The 19,679-nt window shown below is 38.7% G+C and overlaps 1 protein-coding gene across 5 annotated transcripts; it reads right to left on the bottom strand.

Annotated features, from left to right (window-relative positions):
- Positions 1 to 6,013: 6,013 nt before the first annotated feature.
- On the bottom strand, positions 6,014 to 19,679 carry LOC145497032 (beta-1,3-galactosyltransferase 5-like). Of its 5 annotated transcripts, none has more exons than XM_081476818.1 (3): positions 19,507 to 19,679; positions 9,122 to 9,638; positions 6,014 to 8,380 (listed from the first exon to the last, which is right to left on the bottom strand). In XM_081476818.1, the coding sequence occupies exons 2-3, from the start codon at positions 9,610 to 9,612 to the stop codon at positions 7,645 to 7,647; spliced, it is 1,227 nt and encodes a 408-aa protein (XP_081332944.1). In that variant the 5' UTR covers positions 9,613 to 9,638; positions 19,507 to 19,679; the 3' UTR covers positions 6,014 to 7,644. The 5 variants fall into 5 exon arrangements, with proteins under 5 accessions (XP_081332944.1, XP_081332940.1, XP_081332941.1 ...); XM_081476814.1 differs by lacking the exon at positions 19,507 to 19,679 and adding an exon at positions 15,574 to 18,180; XM_081476815.1 differs by lacking the exon at positions 19,507 to 19,679 and adding an exon at positions 16,103 to 18,180.

Below are 19,679 nucleotides of genomic sequence, written 5' to 3'. Positions count from 1 at the left end.
TGTTTGTATTTTTATGTTCCACATTAAATCTGTGCGAGCAATTTTCAGGTTCTTAAACGTAATATTAATCGGTACGTGACTAACTTTCACGTGCGATGTATCTTATTTATTTCCAGTTTTATGAGCAAAGTACTATGAACTATGAATGTGATAATTGTATATTAGTGTAGAAAATCCGTATGATAAAGACACTGTAATGATACTCTAGTAGGGCGCTTCACTTGGTACTTTCCTATGAATTCTGCCCGTTTGGAGTTAACATCGGTTAATTCTTTGTAAGACTGCAAAAAGTTCATCCGGTGAAGACCTTTGGACATCTTTTAACTGTTTTACGCTTTGGGCGATAGGTCTTAGTTGTTGCAACATTTTCTTTTTCCAAGTAGTCGAGCTTTAGCAGTTTGCGCCCTTTGAGATTACTTCTAAGCGAAATGAACAACGAGGAAGACCCTTGCACCAAGGCCATCGGAAACCGCAGACAACACCCGAGGCCCAAGTTCAGAACAGTCGTTCTCCTTACTGGCTGTTATGCACTTATGTTAATGTTAGTTGTGATAACATGTTGACAGATCAAAATAATTTCTAGTAAGAGGGTCGATTGTTATCGGCATCGCCCTGTTCTGATCTTAATGACTCTAGGAAAGTTTAAAGTATTCCTTTGAACTTTCATTTTTGTGGTATTAGTTGTAAATCTGCCAGTTCCTCCTGAAAAATCTTGAGCTGTCAAATTTGTGGAAATCAATTGTAAAGTATCGTGTGTAGTAAAACGAATCAGATTTGAGAATACTTTGTCATTGATGGAATAAGCAAACATTGAACGAGGTTTCTGTTGTATGCAGAACAACCGAACGCTAGCGTGTGGGTCAGGAAGCAATGATCAGTTAGGACGGGTTGCTAGTCTATGGCAGGTTCCCTCCCCCCCCCCCCCCCGAGACATTTTTTCAGGTCACTAATACCATTTTCCCAGGATAGAGGGCGGCAATTTGAGAGTAGAATGTGTTGCACAAGAAAGTAACACAATGATCCCGGCCAGCACTCAAAAACGGAGCGCTCGGTCTGGAGTCCACCTTGTTAGCAATTAATGGACATTAAAGATGATTTCCAGTGCGTACTGCGGACTCTCGAGAGTTTGTTTGCGTTTTTTGTTTTGTTTCATATAAGACATCACAAAATGTAAACTTTTCTCAACTACCTACATGAAGTAAGTTCAAAGTTTCAAAACAACCGCCATTATGGATGCGAAACGGTCGAAGCCTTGTGCTTCGCTCTTTCTTATATCATTTGATGAAAAAACTTCGCAGCTGTAAAAATCAATGAAGCTGTTGGAAAGAGAATTTGAAAGGCCTCAAAGATAAGGTATGTGGTTCGTAACGAATAACATCGATTCGCATTCCATCGAGTGAGATTAATAATGTTTATAAACATTAGGGTTCTGAGACTGCGCAGTACGGACTGGAAATCATCATTAATATACTTTTTGCTTAGTATACGTACTTCAGTAAGCTAAAAGACCCTCAAGTTCAGGGCCTGCGGCAGGAACAGCATCATCTTTGGACAATGCACTATAGTCATTATAATCTAGCAAAAAGACTACAAATCCTTCGGTCGTGTAAGGAGGAAGAGGAAGTTTTAATCATAGTTGGGAGTAAGTAAGATTTCCAGAGGTGAATATACGAATCTTGTGTTCTGAATGGTCGAGAAACTCGGATATCATCATAGTATCTTCAAGGCGCGATTGCTTAGTTAAACGGCATTTGGTATGGTGGGAAGTAAACATGGCGGTTGTTGTTGTTGTTTTTAATGAAATGCCCGATTATTCCGAAGACATCACTTCAAGTCTGGCGCCTTCGAAGCCTGGGGAATCTAGAAAAAGGGGTTACAAAATGTTAAACGAAAATGTTTTCGAAAAGTGTCTTCAAAGGCAGTTGTAAAACTCGTAAACAATGGTTTCGTTTATCCAGACTATTGTTTGTACTGTGACGAATTGTGCCAGATCATGTGTTTACATCTCTTAGGAACGGAGCTTTGAAATCAAGAAGATAATTGCAATGGCTCATGAAGTCACCAAACATGAAAAAAGGTGTATTTGTTCGCAATGAGTGTTTCATTTGTGCATTTTGTATCTTAAGAATGCGTTATAAACTCATTTACATGATGGCGTCGTTTGACTACAGTTTAATACCAGAATCAGGAGCCATAATTATGGCTCCTGACCAGAATCCTTCACTTTTTCTTCCTCGCTTTTGCTAATTAGAAAAATTGTTATCTCAAGCCTAATGAAGTTTAAAATTCAAATAAACGAATAAATGAATTCCTTTAGTTGAAGTCAGATGACGACGTTGTGCAAGTGTGCTAATATATCATTTTACAGTTGTCTGCCCATTGACCTGGCCTTTGAATGGAAGCGAGGCTGCAGGTGGCCTTGTTTTGATAAAGACCTCACTGCAGGTGGCCTTGTTTTGATAAAGACCTCACTACTTTTGTTGTGTAAATCAAGTTGTTCTTATGCTAACTGGATGGCATTTCAATGAGATAAACCGAGAGGTCTGTATCAAAGTAAGGTCACCTCCAGCCTCGTTTGGATTCATAGGCCAGGTAACTAAGCACACAACTTTAAAATGGCCTTTTTACGATAACTGTAGAAATTCTCGCGTGCTCATTGGCTAATTCTTATTGTCAATAAGCGGATAGACACATGAATTTATAATTTATGCGATGCGTCCGCGAGCGAGAGCGGACAATTTGACAATTTGTTATCGTGAAAAACAAATTAACGTCATTTTTTCATGCGTCTGTCTTGTTATTGACAATGAATTTCGTCATAACATTGTCAAAGTAGTCTGCGGATGACGAAATTCATGATCAACAACTGAACAGACCATTGGCGGATCCAGACCTTGAGCTAAGGTGGCGGGCGGTTTGTTTTGTTTGCCCTGCCGGCTTTTCTTCCTTCTGTGATTTTCATTTTTTTCCCCAAAATAAGGGGAGGCCCGAGGCCACTGCAGACGCATGAAAAACTGACGTCAATTTGTTAAATTATGTAAGTTTAACTAAGTACAGTACTGTATACATGTATGCAGGCGATCACTTATCCGTATTGTTTTCTAAATTTATCATGTCTTAGCTTGGAGTTCGTGGTATTCTCCCCTAGAAACTGTGCTAAAACAGTTCTTCGTCTCAGGCAGTGAATCTAGGGGAATAAATGTTAATGACTAGAAACGCCTGGTGAACGCTTTTGTAATCACTGATAGATTCATTAGATTGAAGTGTCACACTAGTCTCATTTCCATGCTGACTGCCGTTCTAAGGACGAATTACAGCACATACATACAGAACATAGAGGCACATCTTATGAATAGCACCAAAAAACCATACCGTATCCCTAGTAGCAAGCCACCTTAACTTGTGAAATTCTTAGTAGACAATCGCCAAACTGCTTATCATTTGACCTGCCTGATGTTTATCGTACAGCTTTATACTACAGCTATTTGCGAACGTAGTTTCTCACTTTATGCCCTGGAACTATTCACCTAAAGAAATCAAATCCTCAGAAACATCTCAAGCCGACCAAAGACATTCCTTTTTAAAAAGGCCGGTATAAATTTGCTATTTCATATTATCTTTTATGAGGTATTTTTTTTGTGTTGCCATAAAAAAAAATATATATTTTTCAATGTAAGCAAGTTGTGAAATGAGAACTTTGGTACTAGAATTGTAACATACGTGACAAGACACAGTCTTGCCTAACTCCTAAAGCCACGGTAGACCAATGGGTAGGTGTCTCTGATCACCGCCGTGGAAACTACTGTGCTGCAAGGGTAGGTATAATAAAGTGGTTGGGATGTGCTGCACTTAAGTAATCACGACCGCTCTTTGGTTGTGATTACATTTGTGGTTATTGAAAAACCTAAAGAGGCCTCTAGGGGCCTCTATATTTTGGATTTTATTGAGATGTTCTACCTCTTACGGCCAACTTGGCTTGTTTTATCTGGTTGGATGCTTGCTTGATCATTGCCAGAAAGTTCTGAAGTGACTTTGTGGGGCCCTCTGCTATTCTCACTTTAGGCGGTTGTAGTCACAGAATTTGTTTTTCGTTTAGACTGAATTTTGCCTTAATGGAACGCTATTTTGTTGTAGACCGCTTGCTAGGTTTGTATCGTGGGCACCCTTTGTTAAACAATCCTGGTCCAAACTTACGACTCTTGTGTACTTTGACAAGTTTTGCAATGAAATGGAAATAAAACTTTTGTTTGAGATAAACTTGGAAGCTTGAAAGGGAATGAAAAAGGAAACATGTGGCCCGTCATCAATGCCTTTCCTGTTAACATACAAATGACGTCAGGACAGTACAGTTCCTTCCAACTGCTGAATGCTGATTGGTTCATTCGAATTTAAGTGGCACAGGCCGTATGTAAGGTTAGTAGATAGGAATGAAAAACGTACAGAATAAAATTGCATAAAAATTTTATGCTATACGACTTTAACTAAGACAATAAACAGCTGACAAAGAGATTTACAACCATCTAATAGTTAACAAATAAAGAAGCCTCGACTGTGCCCTGTTCTGTTGTAAAGCACGCAGGAAGCGGTAGAGCACGAAAGAAGTGAAACACGAGATGTAGTTGAGTGTTTCTCCCTACTACTTCAGTGCTCTACCGCTTCCTAAGTGCTTTACAACAGAACAGAGCTCAGTCGAGGCTTCTTCATTTGTTTTATGATAAAGAATCCATTAATTTCCTCACGCATTCGTCTGAATTTTCAAACCAAACTTTATTTTCCAGACGAGTAAAATTGGCGTCAGCGTGCATCTGTTCTCTGATAAAACACGCTAACATAAGCCAATCACAATCCTTGTTAGAATTGTCCAAATAATTTGATTGGCTAATGAGACAAGAGCTGTCAATCACAAACTGAACTTCACCCAGTTAACCTCTCGGTTTCGAGTGGCTTTCGAGAGAAGAACGATGCCTTCAAAGTTCGCTTTTTGGTTTAATTTTTTAAATAAGGATCTAAAGGTTTCTAGTTCAGAGGAATCTGGCCGCGTTGTGGCTCATGAAAACATGCACTTTTCCAATGGAAATTACGAAACAAAGAACTCAAAGCTTGCGGATGAAAATGCGAAATGCTGAGTTCTTTTTGAAAGGAGCTACAGTTATTTACGGCTTGCAGCCGCTGGTAGCCGCTTGCAGCAAGATTGCCCGAGCTAGGGTCAAACTTGGAAAGACTAGACTGCCACCACTGGTTCTACTCCGAGAACTGGAGAGAATATTACAGCAAGCTTTCAACTGATCACTCGTCGGATGAACGTTGATACGAAATTGTTGAGGTTCACTTCGCTGAGATGACCGGATATCACTAGTAAGCAAACAAGCGTTACTACACTGCATGTAAGTGTTGTTTGAGCATTTTTACAAAAATAAAGCCGTCATCATAAACAGAGACAGTTCAATATTAGTGTTTTCTGTCGTTGTTTTACTTCGTAAGTAAAATTTCTGCTTATAATGTCTTTTATCGAAGCATTTGCTAGGTTGAGAATTTGTTTATTTCGCTTCCTGTTTTGTCGGAATCTAGCAAAACTTGCATCTGCTGCAGACAAATAGCTCGTTTCCACTGTGTTTGTCTGAGTCACAGGGGATGTTTAAATTTGCAAATTTCCGAAGCAAAAATTTGAAAGCCAGCTTACCATCATCAACCCGTGCATCTGTTCTCTGATAAAGCACGCTGTTTCAGCCAATCAGAGCGCGCGTTATATGGAAACTTTATTATAAAATAGGATAACCCTATTTTTCTGCTAGATCAATCAATTACTGCTGTTAATAATGTCCGCCACACGTATCTCCTTACTTATCTCTTTACGTCTCTAAACGCATACATGTACTAATGTTTTCGTCCATAGGAGTCTGGCGATAGTTTACGTCTGACCACACGTAAACGATTAATTGATTCGTTATGTGGTTGAACTGGTTGGCGATGAAAAGGAGGCTTCTAATTGGTTCCCTTAGCGGTCCGAGTTATTTCATTTAGTAATTTGCAATACGCACCGCTAGGATAGGCCGCTCACGAATTATTTTCGGCAAATAATAAACAGTTTTTTGTTAGTAGAGATCTTTTTACCTTCACGTTTGGAGGACAATTTCAGTCAAATGTTCACTAAAACGGCGAGAGAAATGTAAATAAAACCTTACCTTTCACGAACGCGTTTACCGAGATCAGCAGATTAAAAAGAACCATTATAATAGCGGAGATTCAGCGGAGCAGCACGGGCAAGAAATTCTGGTTAAACCATCAATTATTATTATAAGCCGAGAAAATTTGGTTATGACGTTATCGTGCGAGTGAGCGTCCGTCCCTCCGTACAAACTGGGAAAGGGGAGTCTCATGGTAACTCTATTGTTATGTCAACTAACGATAGCAGAGTTGATATTAAGTTTTCAAGACAGGGTTTAACAGAAGCAGAACGTGAAAGAGAACGGCAGACAGCAAGAATTGACAGGCGAAGAAGTAGCTAAGAAGATCGCGAAAGAGAGCGAACCAGAGCTAGAGGAAGGAGGCGAAACAGTACTGAACAATGTCATGAAGTAAAGCGAGCGAGGGCTAGAGAAAGGAGGCGGAACTTGCCAGGAAAAGAGAATGGGGGCAAAATGTAAGCGAGGAACGCCGAGAAGTGGAGCGAGCCAGGAATAAAGATTGGCGGCGAAAAGATTTGTTCAGTTCAGTCTTTACAACTTTTGCTGGAAGTTTCTACCTGAAAGATTCACACTGAAGTGAATTGCCAACTTGTGGTAAGCGACTCTTTGTTGTGGATACTTTTGTTGCGTTTTCTGTAAATATTTTAGAGAGGTCAAGCAATGATTACAGCGACAACGCCTAGTTAAAAAAGCTCTATTTTGACTTCGAATTTCGCAGTTATCTAGATCTGTTCAGTGCGCCTATATATTGGTCTCAGAACTTGGTCAAGCTGAATATGTAACGCCAGCGTTTAATTCCAAATGAACATCTGAAAAATGATCCGTCTCCGTTTTTGTTCTCCAAAATACGCAGAATTTAGTTAATTCACTTGTTTTTGTGCAGAGGACAGCAAAGAAATGAACAAAGATTTATAACGCACGTACACATTCAGTGTTCTACTCATGAAAACTTTTGTTTGGTAGCTTTCTCGTTGCCGTCGCCGTTTGCTTAAACTCTCTGTTGTCAACCCAGGACGCCTATGTACGGCACTGGCATTAAGCATGCGTAAATTACTTGACGTAGCATCAGCGTGTACAAACGTATCCGTTTATGAAGTTCTCACGAGAATTCGTGATCGGAGATTTTCCCGTTTACGAACTTATCCATTTTGCAGCGCGTTTACGAAAATATGCGTACATATACGCATTTATGTCGTTTTTTTCCGCCTGGACGAAAGACGTAAACGTATAAAAAGATATCCGTTTACAGACGTAAACGTGCACTTGTGTCTGGGGATCTTTGGAAAAACTAGAATACAGTATTTGAACAGTCAGTCTCGAGACCTAACTACGATTAAAGGTATTTCTAAAGCTGTTTGAAGTAGATGTGGAAACTTTTTATCATAACATCACAAGACTAAGATCGTTAAAAACTGCAACAAAAATAATTTAATAGACGTTTTTTAACCAAAGTTTTAAATTAACAGGACTGTTGGAAGTGCCTACTAAATGATTGATTTTCTACATAAGAGCAGATTGTTGGGATAAATGTCATCAGCAAAACATTATAATGTGTCTGTATTTGAAGAATGTCTCTGACGCCATGTAACACAAGAGGGTCCCGTAAGTGACAAATCGGTCTTTCGTTCAATCCTGTCTCCTTCCTCTCGCAAAAGACAAACGGCAAGATTCTAGTGTCATGAACTGGTTTGATGCCAATATGTCTCATGTAAAGTCCAACACAAGCATCTTCAACTGGAATCATAGGAACCTCCCGAGATGCTGTTAGAAGTCTTGGTAAAAGGGTTGCGCTGAAGACATACCCTCCTCCCGAGGCATAAGGCGGATACGTATGTGTATTTATATCCATGAAAGATACATAATAACGATGCTTTTTGTTTCTCACAACTTGCATGTCTCTTTGTATGTTACCAGCATATAGTGGCTTGGATCCATTGGTCTCGTGATACTCCTGTAGCCACTGAACAAGTGATAGAACATTGACGTAGCAATCTTCGTCAGTTTTGAGGACATATTTGGGTTGACAATGTCGCCACGACCACTGAAATCCCAATAATGTCTTGAGAGACAGATTACGGTAGGAGTCGAGGAAGCTTCCTATGACAATGTCTTTGTGAATTTGGGCCTCCTGTCTTATGAGATTGTTTAGCTTGGAATTGTTAGTTTGACCAACAAGAAACACAGTTTTCCATGATCTGAGAAATTTAAAAAAAATGGAAACAGTAAATACATCAACACCGGATGGTCAAAATTATTTTCAAGCCAAGCGAAAGTTCACGAAAATGCTTATCTTGAAGCCATTTCAAAAGACTGACCAGTTCCCTGAGCTGTGTCTATTGTCATTAAACGGTCACTGTGTAGTCAATCAGATGGCGCATTAGTCTGATTGGCTGTTAGTAGGCTCTGTTACGGTAATAAGGATTATCAGCATGATTTATTTAGGGATTTATCCAGTGACAATAAGAAAGATCAGTAATTATAGGCTTGAAGGACGCGCCATTGCAATGGAAAGCGGTTAGTTCACCCCGCTGATGCGTTTAAAACTGGTACATAACATGGAAAGGAGTGGGTGGGTGGTGTAGGAGTACATATAAGGGGATTCAGTGTGGTTCGTAGGAGGATATTCTTCTTTCCAAGAAGCCGGATGAATTAGAATTCTTTAAAAACTCATTTCATCATTTTAAATAACACCGGCCCACGTGCACGTCCAAAGATAATGCAAACTTTTTGGGAGTATACTGTGCTATGTCTGATTTCAGACCAGCCTTAACAACACATGCTATCATAACGTTGGTGACTTTCTTCATTAGTAAGGTTAATTGGCGAGTATGGCGCGACGATGTTATAATAACTTTAAACTGATGATAGGAGGTAGTCGTGTACTAGTTCGCAAGTAATTGACATACTGCATAAAGAAATAGAAATTAGGTGGTTACCTCTCCGGACTTGTCCAGCTTCCTTGATTGATTGGATTATCTTCTCGACCCCAAGACAATCTTATAGACTCCCTGTCCATGAAGTTAATAGGTCTTGAATGAACCATAATTAACAGAAAAGGAGCCGGAAGGCAGCGCGGCATAGAAAAGTGATTGACAACTTTCTGTTCTTGGTGATGTTCTCCTTGCAGGTTATCAAGTTCGTATTGCCTAGCGATAGTCTCTGAAGAAGCCATGTATCTCTGCACGAGGTCTTTCAAGTCTAAATTCAATACCTCCAAGTAGCTTAAACTCGGTCCCGCACTCTTAACATCCGAATCAACTTGAATACTTGCGATTTGTCTTCGAAGTACACTCGACGAGGAGCGCTGTAACGAATAGAGGTCTGGCTTTCCTTTTATGTCGGCAAGGAACATCAGGTATGCAAGATTTAGGATTCCCGTAAGAGATGCTAACATCAATAGATGCCTAATTGTGCAGTACTTGTTCATCTTGTGTCCCACGTTGATGAAATTGTCTGTGAACGAAAAGAGAGAATAATTTAGTACTAACAGCGGAGCTCGGTTGAACCGTAAGAAGGTTTTTTTTGACGAAACTCACTGAATGTGAGCCGGTATTAGTTAGCGAATAGCGCTAGAATTTCAGTACGTACTCATTTGGAAATTCCCGAGGGAGCTTCTCTGCTTCAGCATTATATATTTCCTAAAACCTCTTAATATTTGCAATAATTGGTGTTAATGTTCCCCGGCAGCAAACAAGGATTTCAACATTTATGTTGGAAGGTCCATGATCATGCACAATCTTTCGTTTTTCGTTCATACATTATGCAAGAATTACGTAACTGAAACGTTTCCATTGGTAAGTTCCTCAGTCAGTAGTATGCAGCTATTGTGTTTTGTGCACGGTCAAGGCCAAAAAGGAGAAAAAAAAAAAACATGCAACAAAGAACTTTGTCGGGTTTCATAACCATTCCCCTCTATTAACTAGGTCTCAAGAGTGCAAAAAAGAGGGTTAAAAAGAGGAATTTTTATTCCTTAAATCTTGACTTACGATGCCGTTATGTTTGCGTATTAAATAACACTACGTATTTGCTCTAATAATGGCCGTGTCTTAATTAGCCGGCCTTGGGATAATTCCTCTCCCCTTCCTCGAATAATTGCCCCTTTTTGGTGCGAAAATAGACTAATCGCTTCGGCTATTTTGCAAAGAAATACGGTTATTCGGTGCATTCCCCAGGGAACTTCTATGAATCGGTTCATCTCGGGTACAATACATTCCGTACATGTTTCATGCACTCAACATGACAGTCGGCCACTTAACGTGAAGAACCAACAATCGGAGAAAATCAAATAGCTGCCCGGTGAAAAGACCTCCTTGTTTTCAATTGACTTAGATAAAAGCAGTGGCCGAAAATAAAACATTTTGGGCATCGTTCGCAGCGTGTTTCCCTGCGTTAAATCTCGATAGATTCCTTTTGATGTTCGGTACAACTTTACCTTGAAGATATCTTGAAATCGACGGAAGGAAAGTTGATTAAACGGAAAGCTATTTTCTAGTCATGGAAGAACTAGAGGGGCTAGAGTTGAACAGGCAGACGACATGCAAAAAAATTGCGATTGAATGAAGTCACATGAATGCTGTCGAAATAAATCGGCTTAAAATATTATAGTTTTTAAGTTCGCCGTTAACACGAAGAACATGACATTTCACGATCAGGTTTACCATAGAAAGTCATCTACATCGGAGATTGTTGAGTTCATTGGCCCATTCAAAAACTTCACATGGACCCAACAGGCTTAATCATATCCTAGAAGAATTTCAGACATAAAACCCGGCTTCATTTTGATTTCCTGACATAAAAACGTATTAAACTCAAACCAGTTAGCCGCGAGGTGTTTGTAAGAAATCGATACTTACATATTAATTGTGAGCAATTCTGGCTACAGAATAGAATTTCTGAATTTGTTAAATATTAAGGTAAAAACCTACTGTTGCTGCCAGATAACTGAAGCGGCAATCATCAATCTTGTGTTCACTTGGCTCGCTGCACGGACGACTGGCAATTAAGGTCAGGTCACAATCACAATCGAGTTTGGGTAAAATCTTTGGGATTCACAAATAATCTTTCCCATCAGCAAAAGAATGAAAGGAAATGGCGTTGTCGGAAGCTGTCCGGAAGAACACAATGTAAAGCAATGTTCTTGACGGCGAGACATGGAATTATGACAAAGATGGCCAATTACCAAACGACTCAAGAACGTCAATGTTGTGGTTTTGTACACGTTATTCCGTAGAACAAGAGACAAACTTAAACATTTTACCGAAGAACTGGAAGATTGTTTTACAATCCGGACAATTTTTTTTTACTTTATCTTAATTAAAGAAAGAAAAAAAAAAAAAGCCAATTGCCCGGAGCATTGACGACCATTATCTTCAAGCAGGAGAGAAACGAACAGTTTTTGTTTCAAGGTTATTCCTTTCTTGAACTAAAATAATGCTAGTCGCCTTTTGTTTCCCTGCCTGATTAAACCATAAAATGAGGAAATGGAAAAATGATCGAGCATAGCAGCCTTATTTTGGACAAGCTGCTGCCTCTTTCAATAGAAAAACACTTGCCTTCTGGTTATTATTCAAGAAATCGTGAATTTCTATCGCAAAAATGTTGGTTATGTGGACGTGCAATTACGCTTTGATTGACAAGAGGCCTCGATCTTTCATATTTTCGTTTAGATTCTATTACTTCAAGGAAGGTTAAAAAAAAATACGGCGTCTGGTCTGACAATTTCCTGTTTACTGCAATTGACTTAAAGCGGCATAGCATGATAAGAAGCTTGTATTAGTTCAACGAGAAAACTGATTAAAATGGTTATAAGTTTCGTTGTTCCTACTTTTGAGATAGTACCCGTTACCGCCTAAACTGGTCGCTTATGGTCCTGATCCCAAACTTTTTTAAGCTGCTATTTTTCTTAAAACTCCTAAAGTTTCCATCCGTTGCGCCTTGCGACTAAAAATGGAGGCGTGACGCTTCCCGTTTTTGATGACTAAGCAGGTTGGAATTTGGGTCACAAGGCAGGTTATATGTTTGGGTTCAAATAAAATACTTATTATGTTTCTCAACCAAATTAAAGACATACTAAAATGCTCAAGAGAAATCTACCCACGCTTATCACATATCTTTTCCTGAGATAAACTGGGTTAAATTACTGCTTCGAAGTTCTCTTCTTTTTAAAATAGATTGGAATGTTCCTGCACGAAACACCCAGGGCCGCTTTTAGTGCGCTCGAGAAAACAAATTGGATCATTTTAAAACTGTTTTTTTTTTTCCAGTATTTTAAAAGCCCCTTGGATATTAGACCCTGCAGTAATCCCATAGCAGGTTGGTTGATTGGAAATTCCAGTTTGAGAGTTCAAATTCAAGAGTTAGGTCACGAAATATAGAACGCTGGAATTTTGGACTTTGGAATGCTGGAACACTTAGGGAAAAACACGTCTTTCATTCACTTTCCTTTTATTTTCTTACTGCAGCTTCACGTCCTTCAACCCGAGAATGTTACCTAATTTCCTCCTGCCGTCACTCTAATTTAATGCTCTGGTTTGCCAAAAGGCTTTAAGTCACACCATATCGTTCAATAGAACTTCAAGAATCATCGATAAGGGGGGGAGGGAGAATTGCCAAGTACATTATCAGTAGCGTTAGTTTAGCAAAAATATTTTGCAATCATATGTGCATGCTTTTTACATCTTCTCTTGTGTACACGTCTCAGCTATTTTTCTAGTCGGTTGTATCTGCTACTAAAATTATCGACTACAACTTTTTAAATAAGTTTTTCTTTCTAAAGCCTCTTCATCATTTCATTGTCAATCAAACCCACATGCGCATTACGAGACTACAATATCACAATGGGGTCGTCTTCTCACTCTAATCTTGTCAAGCCCTTCTTATTTGTTCTTGTTATCCTAGTACCTCAATAATTGCAAGGGAAGTCACATGACAGTGATGAGCTGCACAGCGGATATTGCGTCCGAGATACATTTGTCTCAAAAGTGAGCCACCGCGTCTAGAATAGATATCTCAGTTCTGTGTTTATTATCGTTGGCGCAGATCTGGGTCATTTTATCTCGATGTGCAAACAAATTTACCCAGCAAAAAGAAAATTCTAAAGTCTTGTGACATTCTAAAATTTAAAGTACTCCGTTTTATCCTCCTAGCCTTATTCAAAAGGAACAAAAGGTGCCAGACTCTTAATCTAAACGTAAGAGCAACCAGGGCGACTGCATCGAACAACTTTTACTCGTGAGAGTTTTTTTTATGATTTTTCCTGGTTACTTTTGAAGCTCATTTGGGTTGGCAAACCAACTTAGGTAAACCACTTAGCGGGCCATGAATTGTTTTGATGCCGCGATAGCTAAAATTTGTAGAAGAACTTAATTTACCCCGACTAGCACAAAAACATGATATTTAACCCCTAGGGCGTTGGATAAGCCTCTGCGTTAGTACCACATGGGCAGTCTGGGATCAGATATGACCGACAGCTATGTTTAGAAAAGTTTTCACGTCCTTAGATTACTGAATGTTTTGACGGTACCGTTTAAAATACATTTGAAGTTTCACGCTGTTTTAAATATTTTACATGTAGGTATGAAAATAAAAGTACATATCAAAAGTTACAAAATTAAAGTGTTCCGACTGTGAAACTGAATTGATCGTAAAACCCTGACCGCCATGTTGTTGTACGATGTATACTACATAACTTGTCTCCAGGACACATCATACTGAGACCTGTAATGTTCTTTTAAAAAAATAATCACTAAAGTTACGCTTAAAACTATAATAAGGTGTGAAATGTTTTGATATGATATTATCCATGAAAGCAAATATAGTCTATCATAATAACACCGATGAAGAGACGATCAATGTTCCTGGGAAAGGAATGACAGCGGTGGCCGAAAATAACTCATCCAAAAACTGTACGAATTACCACAAGAATTCCTTAGAATGATCTCAAATCACGGAGAACAGACCTTAAACACGTAAAAAGCACATACCTCACACGCCTACGATGGTCAATGTACTGTGTTACCCGAACGATGAATTTAGACCAGTGATAGGACACAGGTACCAGTTGGAATACTGTGAATGTAGTAAGTGGCCGTTTGTAGTAAAAGCACTACGTAGTAAAATGACTGTGGTTTGCTCTTATTCTCGAACTTATCCGCAATGTGATATACTTCTTTACGTACCAAACATCCTATTGCAGCCTCTCACAGCTAATGTTGGCAAAACATTGCAAAAGAGCAACTGAGCAAGGTCAGATCAAACAAAACCACAGCAGCTGACCAAACAAAGCAAACGAACCGTACAAGGCGGCACGCCTTACAGCAGAAAAATCTGTTTGAGACTTTTCAAAACTTTTTCATTCTTACAATAGTTTTGAAATATAAAGTAAAGAGTTAGCCTTTATTAGCGGAAAAATGGCCACAATTAAAACTAGAAAAAGGAACTTAAAGATTTCATGTGAAATGTCCCGCAACTGAAAATATTACCATACCAGCTGGCAGCGAATGATCCGTTTATCAACAATATTGTATCTAACCAGTCACAGCTTTGGAACCCTGTGGTTTACTTGTAAACAATCGATTGGAAATTTAGCAGTTAATTAAAAGCATTGGACCCTACAGAAAAATGAATTGGCGGCAACTAAATATGTAAACAATTTCACATTGGTAAAGAAAGGTTTTCGTTTTCCTTTTAAGATAAGTTGGAACTGTGAAGTCGTTTGAACATTTCTCTCTCATTTTCTATTGGTTGTTCAGATGGTTAGTGGAATGTAAGTCTGTGTCTGTATTTTTGGAAACAACATTGAGACTGGGAGTGGCAGTCTCCGTGGTCGGCAATTTAGCTGTATACCGCTGGTGACAAGATTGAAAGTGGTCACCTGTATGAGAGCTTTTATATACCCAATCTAAAAAGAGAGAAGTTACTTCAGAATTTAATAAGAAATAACGTCACCGGAAGCAAGATGCAAGTGAAGCAAATGTTCTCTTTGCTATGCGCACACCGCACATCTGTATGAGAGTCACTTAGTTGATAATGAACTCAGTTCAAGACGATAAAAGTAAACTGCCGCAGTGAATTTTTGAACATTGGCCCTTTGTTGAGACAAAACGGTTGCTGCGATCGAAGGCTCGAAACTTGAAGGTTCGAAAGTCTCGAAACACTCGAAACTGCAATTAAAAAAATAATCTGACGCTTTCTGACCGTATTATGTAAGCACGTGTTGAACCTTTTCTGAAACTGTTCAAGGGAATGAAATATCAACGTTTTCTTAACGAAGAGGGAGCCATTATTTTAGAGAAGCCTTCGAACTCATTATAAATCTAAATTGTTTGAAGGGCACCAAAATAGACAACTGTTTTGGTGGGACCATTATTTTGTGATTTTATCTCAGTACCTTCGGCTTACCAGTGTTCTCCCTGAACTATTCGGAGATAAACGGCTTAAAAACAATCTTCTATGCAAGGACGGGCCCATGTTGCGTTACGTTCAACCCACCTGTCTGAAGTTATATTCCACGGCTAGTCAATATGATAAGCCCTCATTTGATATTGAGCAGCGGGATTGACTCTAATGTCTCAATAAAACCATGAACACAATATGATCACTAAGCTAACAGATGTTTACGATGGAAGTTTGACCAAGTTTAGTTGGCGGTTTGGTTCGTAGCTGTCTAGCATCGCGTACAGCTCAAACACCAAAAAAAAAAAGAAAAAAAAAAAAATAGACATGGATGACGCGAATCAAGATCAGTTGTAAACCTTAGGCTTGTGGCTTGCGTTGTCCTATCAAAGCAATTGATCTGGAGTATAGATCCGATAAGTTGAAATTTGAGGTTTGTATAAACGTGAAACTTCGGAAAACTTGCGTAAAGAGTCCTAACGAACAGGACACTTACAAAAATAAATGTGAAGGCGAATACTAACCGGCAACCTTAAGTCATGGCAACCATATCTGCAGTAACTTTAACGGGCAACTGCAACGTACTTTGAACCGACTCGCGTAAAAACGGCGATCAATACAGAAAGTTTTCTTTTCTAAAAAACACGTGCCCCAAAAGCAAACGATTTAACGCATCTGGGAAAACCACGTGGCTTACCATGCATCACAGGTGTTCTAATGTCTGAGACACGTGTAGCGTTATCTTCCGTGTTGTGGTTGCCACTCAGTTTACCATGCTTCGCAAAACATCTTTGTTTTACATGCTCTTGATTTAGCCATTGTTTGATCGTGCATTTGGAGGCTTTGTGTCATAGGAGTGAGTTTGATTGTTCGCTTAACAAAGGTCTCTCTGCATCATATAGCTCAAGCTCTTACAAGTCTATTAAGCATGCGGTTTCGAAGTGGTAAACAAACTGTGGGAAACAGGAATCGAGCGCGTTTTGAATTCGGACAAATGAAAGAGAAAGTGTACTACAACTGAGCGTAAGATTACGAGTACTAACAAATTTAACCGTTACAATTAAAGAACTTTAAACTTCCAGTAACAGCTTCTCAACTACACCAATAGGCTTGTTTTCTTGTCTTTTTCAAAAATACCAACATTTAAATTATGGGCAATATATTTTTATTCTATTTAAGCACGTGCTTATAAAGCAAACCCATAGAATCCGATTGTGAGCGGGTTCCTTTCCGTGATGCTTAACAGGTCTTAACACGCCGGGATTTAAGATTATCGTTGTAAATTCAGTATCATGTAGCGCCGTAATTAGGTATCACCAGTTGTGTCGCCGTTCCGAGAACTTTATACAAATATGAACGATAAATCACGTTGCTTTCGAATAAGTAACTGCATATTAACTTGAAGTTGTCATCCTAATTTATTAACTGATCGGTGGTCTTTCTACATTTAATACAGTATTTATGGGTCAAATAAGTGGAGGAACGCAAAGGACTTTGATTACGTTATAGTGGAATACTTCAAGTTAAAAACATACCTGATAACACGGCAGCGCCCTTCATCTGGTTTGATCCGGTGAAGAGAGAAATTAAGGTTTTTGTTAAAACTCGTACGCAGCTCGACTGATGTCCACTCACGTGGAACAACAACTCGGTTATCTGTTATAGTGATCGAGGAGCACCGCTCCAAATAGGGCCATCGATGCTAATTAAAACGTGCTGGTCGAATTGTGAAGTCGTCAGACCTAACGCAGTTTCTGTTCGTACACACCGGGTTTAAGAGCTCGTTGATCTCGCAATCAATTTCAGGAGCAAGATCGTGTTGCATATATTCTCAGGAATTCAAAGTGAGAAAAAAATTAGTATCGTCTAATCGGACCTGCCAAAACATGCCATTTATTTTGAAAATAAGCAAACAGGTAATAGGCTTTTAGGAAATGCCTTGAGACCATGGAGAACAAAGAAGGCTCCGTATTTGCGATAAATATACGCCGCAAATTACCATTACAAAACGATATGACATTTGTCGTGACAGCCGATATTCGACACAAAGTCGGCAAATGCTGATAAACAAGCGGTCTTCTATCGCAAACTAGCATCTTAATCAGTCACTCACAAACTAGCTCTTAAACAGCAATTTGTGTCCCAAAATAGACTATTCGAAGCGTCGGAATAAGTCGTCCAAGAGCATCAATTTTACGAACAACAATATCGCACTCGAATATCCATCCATGTTGGCTCTTAACAGGTTTGCGTGATCAATATTTTGCCGCTAACAATGTGGACAATATGGCAACTAAACATTGATCAGAAGCACTTGAAAATGGGTCAAAGTATTTGTCAACAGCGGAATTCAAAACATTTTACCACGACCTTAGGGAATGTGGCCACTCTTATAAGCATTGAAATCTCGCTTAACTTTGTTTGTGTATGTGGTTATGTTCTAAACTGTTTGAAATAACTTTAATTCCTTGCCATCATGCTTTTGACAAGAAATCTGCAAAGCGATGTGTGTATGTGTGTTTAGAAAGGCCAGCCCTAGAGACTTCGAGATTATTAACTGCCTCCAGATACCTTGCATAACTGTATTTTAACAAGTAAATGGGTATTCAGAAACTTTCAGTGTCAGAATATATATATATATATATATATATATATATATATATATATATATATATATATATATATATATATATATATATGCGTTGGCAGTGACGGAATAACCTGCCCGGACGCGTGCGTAAGAGAGTTAAGTCCATTAATTAAAACAAAGTGGGGTTCCAATTGATGTTAAAAGATTACTTGCTAAAGCCGTAGAAAACAAAGTTGCGGTTTGCTTTTTTTAACAAAATATAATTAACTACTACAGGAACGAGTAAACAAAATGTATTCAAACAATATTCCGAAAAATAAGCTAGAGTAATAATTAGTTGCAAGTTTTTCAATTCTGGCATTAATAACCATTTTGCCAAACTATCACGCACTGTTAAGTTGCAGATTTCACAATTCAAACATCAATCAAAAAATAATAATAATAAAACAATATAACGCGGGGAACGAAAAATAATTTCGCTAATCACCGTGTGAACCAATTCAATCATCACATTCTGTAAGTCAATAAACAGAAAATACTGAATTGACCATTTTCAAATTCTAGGGAGGGGAACTATCTAGACCTTCTTTGTAAGTTAAGATCTCAAAAAAAGGAATCGGCGCTAATTGTACTCGGCTTATGATTTATGCGTAATTACAAAAAAAAAAAATCCACTGTAAACTGTTTCAAGTGTATTTAAATAACCAATGCAGTGAAAACTTGCGCTAGATTAATGTCTGAGCCGTTAATCTGACATATCTTTCATGGACATTCTACTTTCAAATCATTTCAGGACCCCCTTTCAGTTGGATTATTGTTCTCACCAAATAGGCTACAACATCAAACAGTTGTGCCACAACCCTCTCTGGGAGCCATCGGCAAAATTCGTTAGACCAGGAACTCACTTGTTGAAAATTAAAAATTCTTCTGGAGTTTGGTAGTGCAATAAGTGATGAATTGTTCAAAAGAATTATAGACTAATGTCTGATCCTTTAATCTATTATTTTCAAATGGACATTTTGCCGTTCCCTGATAAATAATCATTTCTCTAGTTATTTCCTTCCATTCCAGTTTTACTCCTTCCATTCCTTGCCCAGAATGGGAACAACTCAATATAGAAAACTCGATCGATCACGTTTAATAAATTGGCTTGATTAACTTTCTGTTTCGAACTCGTGGTGGAAGTGAAGAGACTGAAGGTTAGGTGTTGACAGAGGATGTGGAAGAGTTTTATGTTGATAGCAAAAGTCAAACTATGACGGTTGAAAAAGAACAAACTATTCATGACTAAACATGTTACTATATGTATCCAATCAATTAAGCAATTCGACAACTTACAACTTTGGTTGGTTCTTCTCCTGAAATGTTTGTGTTCTTCGCAATCTTGTTAGGTTAACTCCGTGTCGCACAAAATTATCTCGTGTTTAACACGCTCAAGGGCGTATTTAAGAATCCCGTATCCTCTTGGGACTAGTTCCAGTCCTCTCACAAAATGATTTATTAAAAGGGCA

The sequence above is a fragment of the Orbicella franksi genome, chromosome 9 (assembly GCF_964199315.1).
Source record: "Orbicella franksi chromosome 9, jaOrbFran1.1, whole genome shotgun sequence".
NCBI lineage: Eukaryota > Metazoa > Cnidaria > Anthozoa > Scleractinia > Merulinidae > Orbicella > Orbicella franksi.
The sequence above is the reverse complement of the archived record's forward strand: the minus strand, read 5'-3'. Positions and strand labels throughout refer to the sequence as shown.

Bases quoted from the DNA above. Each gene is read 5' to 3' on its own strand.
- LOC145497032 (XM_081476813.1), bottom strand. From the start codon at position 17,138: ATGAAGGGCGCTGCCGTGTTATCAG. The intron at 9,639-17,113 runs GTATGTTTTTAA...TTTCGTTCACAG, and splicing joins GGGCGCTGCCGTGTTATCAG to ACAATTTCATCAACGTGGGA. The intron at 8,381-9,121 runs GTAACCACCTAA...TAAATTTCTCAG, and splicing joins AGCTGGACAAGTCCGGAGAG to ATCATGGAAAACTGTGTTTC.